Source organism: Cervus canadensis, chromosome 22 (assembly GCF_019320065.1).
Source record: "Cervus canadensis isolate Bull #8, Minnesota chromosome 22, ASM1932006v1, whole genome shotgun sequence".
NCBI lineage: Eukaryota > Metazoa > Chordata > Mammalia > Artiodactyla > Cervidae > Cervus > Cervus canadensis.
Window position 1 is genome coordinate 21,514,022 of NC_057407.1, and position 16,350 is coordinate 21,530,371.

Genomic DNA, 16,350 nt, shown 5'->3' on the forward strand with positions numbered 1-16,350 from the left:
AGGAGAAAGCCATGTCATTTAAAGAAAAAAAATCCAGATTTTCATTATATTTATGTTGATATCAATAAAATGTTAACCTGAGTTAATTAATATTAACAATATACAGATACATTCATCTTAGTATGTGGAGTCAGAGATGAGGCTTTTCCTCTGTGTAAAGCCATTGCACCCTTTCCCCTCACCTTTCCCATCTATAAAGTGGGATCAATAGTCTATCTTTAAGAAATAACAATTTCTGGTTTGCAGAAGAAAATAAATTGAGTCTCTTTTAAATTGCATAGTATAAAGCCCAGAATGTATCTTCAGAAATCCAATAAAGACATAATAGCAGTCCTTTGCATTTAAATGATTTAAATCTAGGCTTAAAACAGGATTTTAAGAAATACCCATGCTCTTGTGGGAGAGTTGGACTTCTAACCATCTTAAGCACCATAAAAAAATTCCCTCCAAGGGTATAAAAGTGGTTTGAATACTATGTAGGGAAAAAAGCCACCCAAACAAACAAACCCAAACCCATTTAGCTTATGAAAGGGGAAGTGAACTTTATTGACAAACCATTTTAATCTTTAAAAATATAAACAAAAGGATCTATTCATTTCTGAGACAGGAGCACAGGGTCTTATTATCTGGAATGAGGTGGGAGGGGGATCTTGAAGACTAAGAAACCAAGGCAATTTTTGCAAGTTCTCTACAAGTAGGTGCCAAACTCGATTATCCTCTTGAGAATATTTCTCATGTAGCAGCTGAAAAGGGGGAAGCTTAGATAGGGAGGCTGGGGAATTGGATCTGTCTCTACTGATAACTTCCTCCCGCTCTGTCTTCTTTCTTTGGTAAGGAAAACTATCTCAACCCAGGAAATCAAGAACACATTTATAATTGTTAAAGAGGTTCCGTAATGGGGAGAAGAGCTTCTGACACAAAGGTAGAGAAATATTTTATCTTTCAAAATGTTATTGCGTTTAAATTGCTGTAGACCAAAGAATATACTTGCCAGGCAAGAATAGGAATCATTAAGTCTGTGATCCAAAGTTAGGCGTTGCACCATCTCAAAGAGGGAAGCGTGGTCAAAGTTACAGGGGTTGGAAGAGATAAATTCATCCATGCCATGTTTTTGAGCTCTATCTGCGTCTGTTCATTTATACATGTAGAGAGAGACACAATTTAGAGAAACATCGCATTTTCTTTGACATTTCAAATACACAGGAATTCACTAAGCATTACGAACGCTAGCTGTTTCCCCGTCGCCGCCCACCAACATCCCCAAGATACTCTTTTTACCTCCCATTGTCAACTTGCATCACTTACTGGTGAGTTTATTGCATTTCGGCAAAAATATATTGGCATCAACATGTTTATCAAATGATCTCAACTCTAGTGCATTTATGTTGTTCTTGAAAAACTAAGCACACGACCGTAACTTCGCCTGTGTTTCACCAAACACTGAAAGCAGATCGGATCTTTGCTTATAAAAGCCTATTTAGCTTTTCGATTTTTAATAGATTCTGCCATTCCAGTGGTTATGTCTAGAGCAATTTCTCTACAATTACTGGGATCATCTGGAAAAAAAGGGTTATGCTGATTCTCAGCCAAGTGACAATATTAGTATCCTCCCCTTTCAAATCCCCGTGGCCAATTTGGTTGCACAAAAGGTTTGGGTCCCCATCCTCCAAAATTAAAACAAAATAATAACAAAAGATTTCCACTGAAACCTGGAGAATAAGTTCACTGGGAATTTAGTTAGTGATAGCAAAGGACACTGCCTGAGATAGTGTGCTTACTCAGTTAGCAAAGCTTATGAAAGACAAACAAATTTACTCAGCAAGGGCTATGATCTGCCATTTATTGTGAATTAATAGTCTCAATGTATTCACACTTTTCCTTACAGGGTGAAGGCTGCAGGCAAAACCTCCTAAGGGCTAACTAATTAATCTCAATATGTGTAACTAAAATAGTCTATATTCAATCGGCAAAATAACTCAGAGAATTCAACTCAAGCGAGACCAAGCAAATCTTGGAAGAGGAGGGAACGAAGGTCCTAGAAATTAGATCACTCCATCTCATATTTACTCACTCTCCTGAAATGCTGCAGGGAAAAAGAATCTTAAATCAAGCAAGAGTGTATTCATCTCCTTGCGTGCAACATTCTACTCGAATACAGGCACCTGCCAGGGACCAGCAATGCTGTCAGGACATGCAGAGAATGGATTTCTGACTAGAGAAGGTGTTTGAATAATATTTTCAAACGTGGCCTTCATCCCAGGCAGCCTTTTTTTTCCCTTCCCTGCTTGGGGGCTGACTGAAAATGGGGTATAGTTACAGTGTAATATTAAGATAATGATTTTCCCTTGTATTATTAATGTGTATCATTTCAATCTAAACGCATGGTATGTCAGATGTATGCCTTCTTCCTATTAGCTTTTTAAATCTTCAGTCATCTTTCAGAGAGGGAGCAAGTGGTCAGTGTTTGAACAGGATGTGTTGTTTATGCCCAAGACACACGAAAGCAACAGTTTCCAGAAGGCAAGTCAAAGAATGTGTGTTTTAATAGCCAATTTGCTCCTTTCAGAGGATAAAATATGAGATTTTGGAAGGGCTATCACATGCGCAGGAATTTTATTAGAGAACCTGCCTCTTTGCTGGGTCAGCTGCCTGAGATTTGTCTTCAGGAAAGTGCTTTCAATTCGGAGGCTAGGTGCTTAATCTTTGAGCATCTTTTGTCTGGTAATGTGGTCTCCAAGCTGTATTTCTCTTTCGACTCGGGATGGCTGGAAAGAGAGGTGGCCAGGAAGTTAGTTCTGGGGAAAAAGCTAGGTGTTTCTGCGGGGTGGGGTGGGGTGTGTGTGTGTGTGTTTTCCGTGGCCCAAGGCAAGTGGTTTGAACCTGCTCCAACTTTAGGTGTCTTCCTGCAAGATGATACTCCTGTAACCCATGTGGTACCGCTCCATCAGCTAGGACAAATCTGTTCTTTTAGCCCCATCGTGTCAGTCCCTGGAGAAACTAACAGTGGGGTACACACCCACTGCTTGTCCTGTTTCATCCTCATAAAAAGCCTCATTCACGCTGTGCCTCCCAATTTCTAGCAGATAGATGAGGTGAGTTTCAGCCAGCACCAGCTTCCTGCTCTCAGATTTCCCAGAGGAGGCTGCAGGTTGACTAACTGGTCAGGCCATTCACCTTACCAGCTTGGCTCTGCCGTTTTACTGCTCTTCAATTATGATGACGCAAATGGTCACTCAGCTAGAGAGAAGAGGACTCTCTTTCGTGGCTGTTAAAAATATAGCCCGTGTTTCAAGTCTCTTACTCTTTAACTGCTGAGCCTCTAGAAAACTTGGTGATGAACTATTTTGCTTGGCTGCCAGTTCAGGAAATGGATCTGCAAAGAGAGCTTGGCTCCTCCGTGGAGACCCGGGTACAGACCCACCCTCCCGCCTCCCCCATCCATCATCACAAGACAGCTTCACCACGCTAATTCTTGGCTTAGACTTCATAGAAAGAACAATTTCATTTTTACTGACAATTTAAAGCAGGCTTTAAAATAGGCTTAAAATCCGCCTGTTTTCCTTTTCTGAAAGTAATCCTATCAACATAAAGATTGCTGTTTCCCTTCTTCCCCTTTTGTCTCTTGTCAGTTCACATGGTGAATGAGCCTGGGAGGAGGTCTGGACCCTCCCGTGAGCTCCGGTTTTAAAGAAGTGCGGGATACTGGTGGAGGTGTCGATCTGTCTGAGCCTCAGTTTCCTCATGTGTAAAATGAGCCGAACTTTCAGTTCCCTTTCTGCTGTCACTGTCATTTAATCATTCTTAAGGTCCCTTTCACACCTTCCATGTGCGTGGGATGGAGTTTAATGCAGTGGGAATTTCCAGCAAGTAAGCCGAGCAGCCCCTGGATTTTGCTTACATAAAATCATCATTTATTCAGAATTAGGCTCATTGTCTCAATGGTTCCAACAACTCAAGAATGCTTAAGAGGGTGGCTGGCTCCCATGAAATTTCTGAGAGTTTCACTGAGTTTATTACATTCAGGGGGAGGAAAAAAAAAATGGAGACTCAGTAGGTGGGGAATGCTATTTTAAGGTGTCCATGGAAGGGATCTGATTTTGAAGCTCCATCCAAACATGGATTTTGAAATTTTTGTTCTCTGCTGTGCTCCCAGTACCTACAACAGAACCTGGCACACAGCAGGTACTCAAGACATATGTGTTAAAATAATTAATTTATCAATATCTCATCGAAATAAATAAATTCACTTGGTCAACAAATATTTTCTATTTCTTGACTTTTGGAAATGTTGACACATTAAATTCAACAGGAACAATTTATCTGAGGTAGGACAGCAGGTGCTTAGATGGCTGGGCTTAGAGGGTCACAAAGACTGAATGTGAGGCCAGCTCTGCTGTTAGACGATATGAGACATGAGGAAGTTGACTAATGTTTCTGAGTCTCATTTTCCTCACATGTTAAGTTGAGAAAGGTGTTTGAGTCTACCCTCAGAGGTGGTTGTTGACAGGATCTGGTAAGGAGAATCTGTAAAGCACCCAGGTACCTGGCATATACTAGGTGCTCACCTTAGCTGTGAGTGGACGAGCAGGCTTCTCACCACTCTCAAAGTCAGTTGGTCTAACATTCTCAGAAAGCCAAGGCTGTCTCTACATTGATCATTAATGTTAGTTAGAGGTGGCCTCTTAAACCTTATTGTTTCTAGGAAGCTGAGAGTCCTTCCCAAGCTCTCTGCTTTATGCCTCTCCTCTGGCCCTGTATAATTAATTCCTAATCTCTGTCTCTGTGTTTTTGCTGGATGATGTTCCAATTTCTCTGTGGTCAGAACACACACTTAAATTCCCTGATAGATAGTATGTTTCTAGAGAGTACGTTCCTGATCTGTTATTTTCCCTGCCAGCTCTTGGAGGAGCCAGGTCCTTAGGAGGTATTTATTAACTGACTTACTCTGACACCTCCATCCCAGGAAACTTCCCATTGACTTTATTAAGGAGTCACACACATGGGGATTCAGATGGCATCTTGCAAATCCCAAAGTGGGAACATGTGCTCTTAGGGGGGAAAAAAATCTTATAAAAGGAAACAGAATTCTAGGTGCAGGTGTCTTTGGATACCATTCAGATTGTCTGCCTGTGTCTCCATACATGTCTAGGACCATATGCATTACATATGTTGTCTATTTTAAAATAAAACACTGCAGCGGTCCAGCTGTTCTAAATTCTGTTTCAAAGAACTTGTGGGTGCTTCTCAAGCAACACCATCCAGTCATCCTTGCAATGGCCCAGTCTGTTCTTTCACAGTGCTGAACATTAAAAACTAAATGCTCTGTGCAATCCCATTTTGCCCTGTACAAACGATTGGAACAGGCTGATGAGAGAAAAAGAAAACTCCAATGTTGACATTAGCAAGGGGAAAACAGCCCAGAGCAAAAGGGTGAGAAAGTCAATTCCTGGATTCAGGACACCTTGGGATCCATTTCTTTGCCAATGTTTGGCATGTGTCAAGGGAATGCAAATGAATTTAAATACTAGGCTGAGCAAAACAGAATTAGGAGGGGAAAGTAGAAGCTTAAAGCTCTAATGAGGTTTGGATTAGCTCTTGCTTTCAGAGACACATACCAATGTTCTTTTTCATTAGTATATGTGCAGTTTTTTTTTTTTTAACTTATTTAAGAAATCAAGGATTGACTGAATTTTAAGAATTTACTTCAGTCTTAACCTTTTTCAGACTTGGCTGAATAGTTGCTAACTCTTGCTTGGTTTGCAAGGGCTTAACATGTACTGAAAATGGGCTATGTAATTTCATAGGCTTTGGAGCAAGGGCATAATTCAACACATCTTCCAAACAATGCTACTTGTTTCACTTCTGGGCTTTAAATGTATAAAGATTTTGAAGTCCTCTATAGCATGGGCATAGGAGAATGACTTCACACTGAACTTAGATGAATAATGGTGCCTAAACAACATTTATAAATTTAAGGAACTATCAGTGGGCATCCATGATAAAGGAAAAGGCTGACAGACACACAGACTTCAGGAAGGCAGGTATCCTTTCAAGTGGAAACTAACTAAAATCTTTACCCCAAGTTTGCTTGAAAACAAATTTTGGTGTGGCATTTAAGGAATATTGAGAAAATCACAGTTCCTGGAATGATATGATTATGTGGACTTTACACTCTCATTTAATCTGCTTAAATTTCAAGTGATGTTCCTCATTGACCATCCTATCATTTACCTGTTCTTTAACCCATCACGATGTTTGGGTTTACTTCATGTTTGATATTTTCTCCCTCACAATAGGAAAGCATGTATCATATTATTTCATGATCTCTTAATAGCAAGCATATTTGTGTGACCTTGTTTCTGATCCAAAAAAAATTTAGATAAGTTTTCGGTAAGGTCTACCAAATGGAATTTTCTTGAGGGGAGTGGATAATATAGTTTTTCAATTTTCATTTTATGGAGGCTTTATTATCCCAGCAGCTCAGGGAATGAACACAAAAGGTCAAATCTCTCTTTTTATTTTGTAATATTACATTTTAGAACTTTTTATAGGCTAGAGAAAAAATTCTGCTGTTGAAAATAAACTATGACTACGTTGCTAATAAATTGTCTGAGAGAGGCTCCTTTCTCTAATGAATCCCTTTGATAATAAACTAGAGGTAGCTGTTTTATCACTGAAATTTAGAGCACAGTTATGGCTGCTGTTACTCCTGATGGATGCTTGAGGCAAGAGAATAGCTAATGTAACTATAAAGTCATTGTGAACTCAAACTGCAAATTAAAAGGTGACTTTGTATCTTTCTTATATGGAAAATGTGTGCTTGTCATATCTGCTTGACAGTGTAAGAGTGAATGTATGGTTTGGACAATAACGAACAATGACAGTAGTCAACCTCATCAGAAGACATGAAATAAAGAAATGACAATGATTGATGGCAGCTGGCTGTTTACGGACTTTTCTAGAAGAGTTTTTCTTGGCATGATCAAGTAATAACCAGGGGATGTTGCTCCCTGCCTGAGCTCTGCACAGCAAGCAAAAGACTGGTCCTCCCCTGCCTGCTGCCCTTGAGAAACAACTTAATTCTTTCATGGTCCTTCAGTCAAGCTAACTTGCATGGCCAATACCGAAAGGCTTCCTAAGAAGCTATCAAGGGCCACACTGCATTTTGCAGAAATCACTGACAGGACAACCACGAGGATAAACATGTGATGTTTATTTCAATGTTCATTTGTGTGATTCTTCATTAGGCAAATGCTTCGAATAAAAATCATCAGAGATTTTTGTCAGTGATCAGGAAACAAATAAATGATCTGTAATTTTCCCTGCTTTACTTACAATTTACAGAGCACTTGATAATATTTTTATGGCACTGCAGCATGAGCTAACAAAATTTTCGAGAGTTAACTAATTAATAATGTCTCCTATAAGTCACTATAGGTCATGAAAATACTCAGTTGATTAGTGAACAATATGTTAGACGTGCCTGAAGTAGGTAACAAAGAAGTGACCCTTCATTTAATATGATCTATTGAGAGCCTACCACAGTATTTGGAAAATTTTGGACCTTACTGTGAGAGTCTATTCTTCTAAAAAGTCATGTACTTTACGGAGAGAAGAAATGTGATTTACAGTGTAGTTTGGGGTCATGCAAGTTAATGCTGAATTCATTCTCTGATGTTGCATTCCTGCAATGTAGTAATTGCAAGTTGACAATACAAGAAGATATAGCAAAAAATCTCCTCAGACAAAACTCTAGAAAGGAATTAGGCATATGACTATTTGGAAGTCTATTAGGATATCAATGTGTTGTTGTGCAAATACACATAATTTTACTAGAAAAAAATTCACTCAGTCATCTATTCATCCATCTTGTAGATTTTTTTTTTTTAAGTATAGCAAATCCTAAATTTTCACTAAGTTCACATTTTCCAGTAAGCTTTTAAAAATGCCTCATCAGACATGGAAAAGAAGGAAAGTTAAATTAAGAATTAAGTATCTGCTTGGAGTGGTAAAAAAAAAAATCTGTCTGCTAGCTAGGGGTACATTTATGCAAAAGAAAAGAAAAAAAAAAAGGAAAGGAGGGGGAAAGCAAAATTAAGAAACAAAAAGAATCAAGGACTATTATTAAATGGTCAGGAGAAATGATGCGACCTACAACTTGTAAGTGAGCATTCAGAATACTTGAGTACATATTTGCCTGCTCTCTTGACCAATTTTTCTAGCTCCCTCTAATGTCAAGTTTTCCCTCAGCACATTTTTGGTGACTGACTTTTTCCTCTGTGAATAAAGGAACTGTATACTCTGTTTTAGTAATAACTTAAATAGTGAAGAGAATGGTTTTTCTAAGTTTTAAAGTTTCTTTTTTTTCCTCTTAGAGGTGTATTTTTAGAAAAATGAATACAAATACAAATGATGTAAAAAATGTTATTGTTGTCATTGTTCTTGGGAGAGCAGTGGAAAGAGATTTGAGACCACAGGTCTAAACCCTCCATGACATTGTGAGACTGTGAATCTGAAGTTTCTGTGAATACATTACATGATTTCAATTGTGTCCTCAATTTCTTGCTTTTGTGTGTGGTAGCTGCCTGTATTATATCTCTCTCTTAAAAATTAACCTCTATTGGGTCTTATAGTACACCCTCAATTTAGGCAGAATGAATTCTTTCATGTTCAAATGATGTATTTACTTTATTAATTGTGTTCTGCAATTTCTTAGAGTCTTGCTCAATTACCATCTTTGGGTTTCCTAGCCCACCTTTCTGTTTGTTAAGGTATCCATGGTTACCACACCATTGATTCTCTGACCATTCTAACCTTTGGAAAGGGAAAGGAAAAACAACAACAACAACACATCATCAGAGTGCAAAATGATCTGTTTTCAGGCATTAAGCAGTCAGGTAGCTGTGAATTCCATGAAACGAAGGCATTATTTGCCATTTCATTGTGATGTTCATTAATATTCTTGGAATTAAAAAAAAATAGGAGATGTTAATGGTTGGCTTTACTCAGAGGATCATTTGATGCCAATATGAAAGCCAAGGAGAGGAGGCAATTATGCACACATCACATGCATCCTAGTTTCAGTATGGAAGCTTACATTTCCAACCTAAGGTCAGGAAAATTACATAAAAAGTTTTACTACAAAGTCTAGACATGAGGAAGATTTCAGAGGAGAGGGAGGAAGCACATTGCAGGTGTCAGATAATCTAGTCTGATTATCTGAGCTGTGCTAGCTATAGGGGAACACTTACCCTTCAGTCCAGCTAGAAGTTAGCAGGGTAAGAAGGAACAAACCAGAATAACATAAAGACTAGCAACAAGGCTCAGGAAAGCAGACAGGAGTTCTAACCTAGCAGCTAAAGTTCTTGGGTTCGAGCAAAGATTGAACAAGAAAACTTAAATGAAACAAAACAAAAAAAACAAGAAAACCAAAGCCAACCCCCTCCCCAAACCAACAGTAACCAAGGTCCCCCTAACTGCTGAAGGCTCTTCAGGTGGTAGCAAAGCTAGAACAATTCTCAAAAACATCCAACTTTAGGGATTTATGATGTGATTAACAGTTATTAGTTGAGAAACAGACATTAATATGAGACTCATTGCAAGTGATATATCAAATAATCATTGACCAAATAGCAAAGCTTAAAATTCCCACTCCCCTCCCAGTCTTGAGAACAGAGGTACTGATCTTTACTGTTCCTCTAACACACACTGGACAGGGATCAGGTGTTTCAATGAGAGGCCACTTGATATAACAAATTGTGGCAACACTCAATTATAGATTTGGATGTCATTTCCAAAGTAAGCAACATTTGCCTTAAGAAATTAGAAAATTGTAAGTATTTGTTGTAAAAAGTTGTACAGGTAAGCACTGACAATTTTTTTAAGTTTTAAACAAAAAAAAAAAAAAGAGAGAGAGAGAAAATTAAATCAACAATAACACACACCAAAAAAACCACAAAAGAACAAAAAAGTTGTAAAGTTTGGTGGAACCCTCCCAAAATTATTTTAGAGTCACATAGAAACTAATGAATAGCAGGATCTATTTTTTTTCCAGTTTTCCCAATTCCATATAAATACTCCACTCCACTCTTAGACGTGTCTTTTCATTTTGAAATCGAACTTCTGAAATTGCAAAAGAAATAAAGTCTGCACCCAGAAGTCTGTCAAACTGAATTTAGAAAGACCCAAATAAACTCATGATTACAGTCAAGTATCCCAAACTGTAAAATGTTCCATTCTCAAATTTCCCTTGAGCAGACAGCGACGTGACAAGACTGGAGTGTTTATTTTTCTGTATCCAAAAAACCTCTTGCATTTTTCTGTTAGCTTCCCTTTGCCATGTAAATACTAACATAGTGATTACAAAGCTAACTCATTAAAAAGTTCTTCATCATTCACTTGCAAGGACGGCAGCTACTTTGAGTAAATATTCAAAACTGGGGATTTAATGAGATGTGCACAGAATCAAGTATTTAACAATGATCCTTACCTTTTAGAAGTCAACAAAATCTTTTTAAAATGCAATACTTGATTGTATTTACTCCTTCTGTTAGAGTCTGTGACTGGCAATGTTTGTGATGTGACAAAATAAACTGAGGTACAGACTGAGAAGCAAATGTCGGTGAAGGGTCAACACTTGCTATTTCTTACTAGTTGTGATTGTTTTCCATTTTTCTGTAATCTTGCTTTGCAGCACTGCTGCTGTTGCTGCTGCTAAGTCACTAGGTAACCAATTTGTCGCGGTTTGCCCAGGACTAAACAGTTTCTGGGACACAGGACTTTAATTGTCAGGGTAAGGCAAGTTTCGGCAAATTTGGATGAGCTAGTTAGGATTCTAAGTATGAATAAACACTAAATCTGACTTAGTATAAATCTAAACCTAATCTGTTTAATAGTGAGGGTTTGAATATAAAGGTTTAAATGCAGCTTTGCAATAACTGTTACATAACTTCACTCTACGGCAGACTCCGCTCAATATGACATATCCCCCACTCTCGGCAATTTTTGGGTTGTTTCGCACAACTACTCACTGACACCACAGAATGCAAAATTCTTGGATCCCGTTTGGATCTTTCTTGTGGGTTTTATATGCTCGTGACTGTAAGTGACTGGGGATCAGATACAGAAGTTTGGGTGGGTTAAATCCTGACCAGATTACGATGCTAGTTTCTAAAGTATGGGAACAGAGCCTCACTTTCTGGCACTCTGGACACAGTTTTCATTAAGTGCCTACACTAGCAACAGATAAAAGTCTGGAGTGGTTGAGGCTCTGTTTCAGGGGTAGTAAAGTAACCACGGGATTACTGGGTTTAACGCTAGTGGGTTGAAGCTCCATGTAAGGAGTGTCATTGACTGCGGGGTCAGAAGCATACAGTTGTGCAAAGTGAGCACTGCACAACTCGAGAGGCACCGTTCACCTTTTTATCTATGGGAAAAGAGCCTCCTGAAGGGCACAATCTGCGTGGCTGAAAGCAGTGGCCTCCTCCTTACAGAGCCTGGTAGGGGGGTGCACCTCATACTCTCTAGAGACCTTCTGTTCCCAGGCAGCGATGAGGAGGTAACAGAGAAGGGGGTGGCTCTGGCAGCAGGTTCTGGTAAATCCCAGGGGCATGACGTCCCTGACCTTTTCACTCACCTCCCAGCCAGCCTCACATGCTCTTGAGGGATTGATACTACTTATCCTCATCCCCAAATTTTAACTCTTAGAATTCTGCTTTGGGAGCACTATTTAATAAAAGCTTCCTCTGTCAACTAGGATAGTAACATACATCAACCTTGCGTGTATGCAAACAAATCTTCTAGCTGATGCCTACTGACCAGATTCTAATTTCATAGCTAAATGAATCCTACCCACAAAGGAAACTCTAAATCAAGAGCCCTAGTGTATTTCCATAAAGAGGCATGCATCCCCTTCAACAGCCTCTTTCAGTCATCACCTTTATAGAATCTGTGTCTGGTCTCCATTTCATTTTACCCCTGAATTTCCATTCTCTTTCCTATACTAGTGAGAAAAAAGTGGACTGATCGCGAACCAAGTACTAGGTTCTTAATCTGGGGAGACAATAGAACAGAGACACTGAATGTAAGGTGAAATGACTTCAGAAGAAATGGAAAGTATTTGGAAATAAAACCAAGATTTTCCAAATATCACCTGTGATACATGTTTTATGAGGTTGATTTAGATGGTGATCATAATTAGGCATTTTTGTTTCCTCATACACAGATAATTCCATCTCAGAGGGATATGATATGATGTGTTGTTTCAAAATTCATTTATAAGGAGTCTGTCAGGCCAGGTGAAAGAAGGGCTACCATTACAGAGGAATTTTTATAATTAAGTTAATATTGGGAATGTTTTATTTCAACTAATGACTAAACCATTTACAAAGAGATGCTTCTTTTCTCTCTTTTTGCTCTCAGATAAAGTTAAGTGTCATAAATGTTACAGGAAAAAAGAGTAGGAAACTTTGGTGGTGGTTATGATCAGAAGGGCTATCCCTCCTCCCCTGAGCCCTTCCTCGACTTCTTATTTGTTTAGGGTTTTCTGTGTGGAAACCCGCATGATTGTGTGATTATTTACACTGTCCCAGAGGGAAAGCATCTTCCTTTAAAAAAAACCATCAGTACAGGACAAGAATCCCTGGCAGCACCTGATGGGTAGTATTTGTCATTCAACAAGAATGTTTCCCCACCAGCAAAGGTGTAACAAGATTTAAGAACACAGTCTGGTTAAATAGAAACAGACATGGCAGTGGAATTCATCAGAATTCCCTTACCTCTACTTAGTTGCTATAGCGACAGAATTATGTGGTCCATGTTTTAAGAACAACTGAGGGGAGACTGTATGAAAGCCCTGGGTTCAAGGTCAGGTTTCCGATGAGGGATTTTCACACTTGCTTTCCCTTTTGCTGCGATTCTTTTCCCACATATGTCTGTGGGGGTAACTTCCTATCATTTGGGCTTAAGCTCAGATCATCTGTGTTATATTTCCTCCTTCCACTCTCTCACCAATGCATGACATTCTTTATGGTGTTTCTCAGTGTGTGAAACTATCTTACTATTTTTTTTTTTAACTTGGTTTACTGTCTAGACTTCCCCACAGGGCTGGAGGTATCCTGAAAACAGGTATCTCCTTGTCTTCCTCATCAACATGTCTCATCACCTAGACAGTTGCTCAGTGAACTACACTGAATGAGGAGGTGCCATGCTAAAGACAAGACTCACCATGATTATTGCTGAAAACTGACATATACCTGATCTATTTCTAATTGACCTGTCTTCAGGGTATGGCAGACATCTTTACTTAGGGTGAATGCTTGTAACTGAAATGAATCTGGTGCTTTACGTTTCCAGTGTTTCCATTTTATTTGTTTCAATAAATATCTGCAAGAGCATGCTGTCTTTCATCCTACCCTGTGGATCCAAACTGTCCTAAGATCAAAACTATCTTGGTAGCAAGACGGCATGGTGAAAGGGCAAGAAATTAAAACTAATGCTAACCTATAGAGAGGAAGAGACTGGAATATGAACTGGGACTGTTTAAGGAGATGGTTTCATTTCTGGGTTCTGGTATTTTAGCTCAGAATGGGATTTTAGATACTGTGTTATTTTCTTGTGTGTGTTCCTGTGTCCCCCCATCCTCTCCTACTGCATGTGATAACGTCATCATCTATTTTTAAATGGTTTTAAGTTGCATATTAAAATTTATTTCACATTAAGCTCTATTTTAAAGTTACTTTTGACAGGAAGAAATGAGGCAAGGACATACATAACCTACTATATTTGAAGGACTCAAACAAATACCTGTTTGGCTGTGCCTTCTAAACTCTCATCAAAACAAAGAGAGAAAAATTCACCTGAAACATATTTTTCTTTGTTTAGTCCTGGAGGAGGGGATTGTCAAGTATTGCACTTTAAAATTACTTTTATCTAACATTTTTGTCCCAACTCTCCCCCTTTGAATTAACTTTTTTTTTTTTTTTAGGCAAACATGATTTTGAGCATCCTTAATATGAAAGCAACTAGATTTTCTAATTCAACCTTAGAAGACTGACTTTACTCTACAGAACTAGTTTTAACAAATGGCATATTTACTTACAAAATTGGGAGATGGGGGCGTCCAACTGAGGCACATTCCCTCCCTTGGCGTTCAGTTTCTGGACTTGGGTTGGGGGCACAGGCTTGTGTGATTGCCCAGTGGCCCGATACATGGCCTGGACCCAGAGAATGCGATCTTGCTCATCATCACTTGCAAATATCACGGTGTCTCCTTCTTTGACTGCATTGAAGAAGGCTCGGCCACCCTCCAAACCTGGGTTAAAAGGGAAGAAAGACTACTAAGTTGAGCTGCGATGTTTTCAGCAGGACTAAGCTCTAAGCGGCAGTCTCTATGCTTTTCCTTGGGCTGGAGAAAAGAGGCGCATCTGTTTATCTAACTATAGGATAGCAAGTTTGATACCATGATGTCCAAGAGGCATTTTGAGCCTGGCTGTTGTCTCCTGCCACCTTTGTTTTATTGGGGACAGAGTCGTCAACTGAACTGCCTAATGGCAGGGTAAGTATTCATCTATAAACATACCATTACTTTTCTCATTTTTAAAAACAAGCCAAACGACGACAACAGAAACACCTCCTGACCCCGCCTCTCAAGTCCACAACCTCAGGGACCTTTCGGACTCCTGATTTTTCTCTTGCTGCCCATTCCAATGAAATTCTGAAGACTCTACTTTCAGGACATTACAACAGAATTTGACCCCTTCTTCCTTCTCCAGGGCTGCCACTCAATTCACCCACATTCACCTCTCACCTGGATTATTCTAGTAGCCTCCTAACTGATCCATCTGCCTCCACCCACACTCTCTATACTTGACCCTCTAGATGGAAGCCAGGGTAATTGGTTTAGCACAAGAGTCAGGTTGTGCCATCCCTCTGCTCAAAACCTACCAGGAGCTCTGCATTTCACTTAGAGGAAAAGTCTAGGTTCTGACAAGGCCTGCCAGACCCCCCGTGAACTGATTCCCCACCACTTCCACCTGCCTCTCTTACCATATGCACCCTGTTCACGCAGCCATGATAGCCTCTTGCTGCTCCTTGAACACTCCACGTGCATTCTGCCTCAGGGTCTTTGCACAGAGCTACTGCCTGTGCCTAGGGCTCTTCCTCCAGTTATTTTCAGGACTCACAACCTTGCCTCTTTCATGCCTTTGTTCAGACATCACATGCTTGTTCAGGCCTTCCCTGACCGTTACCTCTCCTTACTCACCTCTCTTCTCTTGCATTCTTTTGCTCCAAAGCTCTTACCACCTCAAAAAAATTATATAATTTACTTCCTAAAGGCACAGAGTTTTTGCCTCTTTTGTCCACTGCTGCATCCTGGTACCCAGCACTATGCATGGCAGACAGTGAGTGCTCAATAAACACAAGTTGGATGAATGAATACTCTGCAGACCCATTGTGTCCCATAAGCAGTTCTCTAGGTTAAAATTTAGAGAGAAGTGGGCAAAAGAAGCCTCTCTCTGGGCTCAGGCCAGAGCTACATTGTGTCTGTCAACATATTTCAAAAGCCCATATTTTTGGGGTGACTGGGACTCTCTGTCCATAAACAAAGCTTCATATCTTCACCAGTTTCCTCATCATTCCTCTACCCTCAAACTCTCTCTTTAAAGGTGAAAGGGGAGTAAGTGGAGTAGTTAGAATCCCTAAACCAACAGGGCCCAATTGCCAACCTATTTGACACTTGCCTTGGGAAAGACTGCTGGTGATATTAAGACTTATCTATTGTACCAACAATATTAATTCAAATGTCTACTTCATAAGAATGGGTGTGTGTTAATAATTTTGCACTTAGAACTGCCAGGGATTATAGAACAATAAAGAGCATCTTTTTTATATGAAGAGTTGAGGGGTACAGCAATTTCAATAAAATATTTTTTGTGGTTGTGATTATGAAGCAATATTTTGGTTCTTTTCTTACAGAGAGCTTTAAAATGTGTGATATGGATAGGATGGTGTACAGTGAGCAAGCTGGGAAAACCTGATGAAATGGATGGACAGCACCGTAAGAAGGAAAATTCTGCAGAGAGAGAGAGGAAGAAGAACTTTGAGGAATGCTTTAAGCTCTGAAAAGTGGGTACCAAGGAGCTAAAAGAAAAGAATGGGTTCAGTAGAGCCTCTGCAGTCCAGTCTCACGGTAACCCCTGGGATACGGTACTGTGATAGTGCAGGGGAACTCCAGGCCAGCCACCACTGGACGGGACCTTTCCCCTGCCCCACCACCTCGCATTTACTACCAGGGCCTGAAGCTCAGAATAGGGACATTGCGTTCTTGGAGCTACTGTCAGAAAGTCCTTT

At 39.7% G+C, this 16,350-nt stretch overlaps 1 protein-coding gene across 11 annotated transcripts in view; it reads right to left on the reverse strand.

Annotated features, from left to right (window-relative positions):
• CADPS (calcium dependent secretion activator) overlaps nt 1-16,350 on the reverse strand; it is a 469,363-nt gene that overhangs the window by 136,975 nt on the left and 316,038 nt on the right. For 8 of the 11 annotated variants that reach the window (XM_043442949.1, XM_043442951.1, XM_043442954.1 and 5 more), the window contains exons 11-12: nt 14,099-14,311; nt 992-1,128 (exon numbers count right to left, since the gene is read on the reverse strand). In XM_043442949.1, coding sequence (XP_043298884.1) covers nt 992-1,128; nt 14,099-14,311 — 350 coding nt within the window. Of the gene's footprint in view, nt 1-991; nt 1,129-9,251; nt 9,264-14,098; nt 14,312-16,350 lie in introns of all 11 variants that reach the window. The other 3 variants (XM_043442944.1, XM_043442952.1, XM_043442946.1) reach the window with 1 other exon arrangement.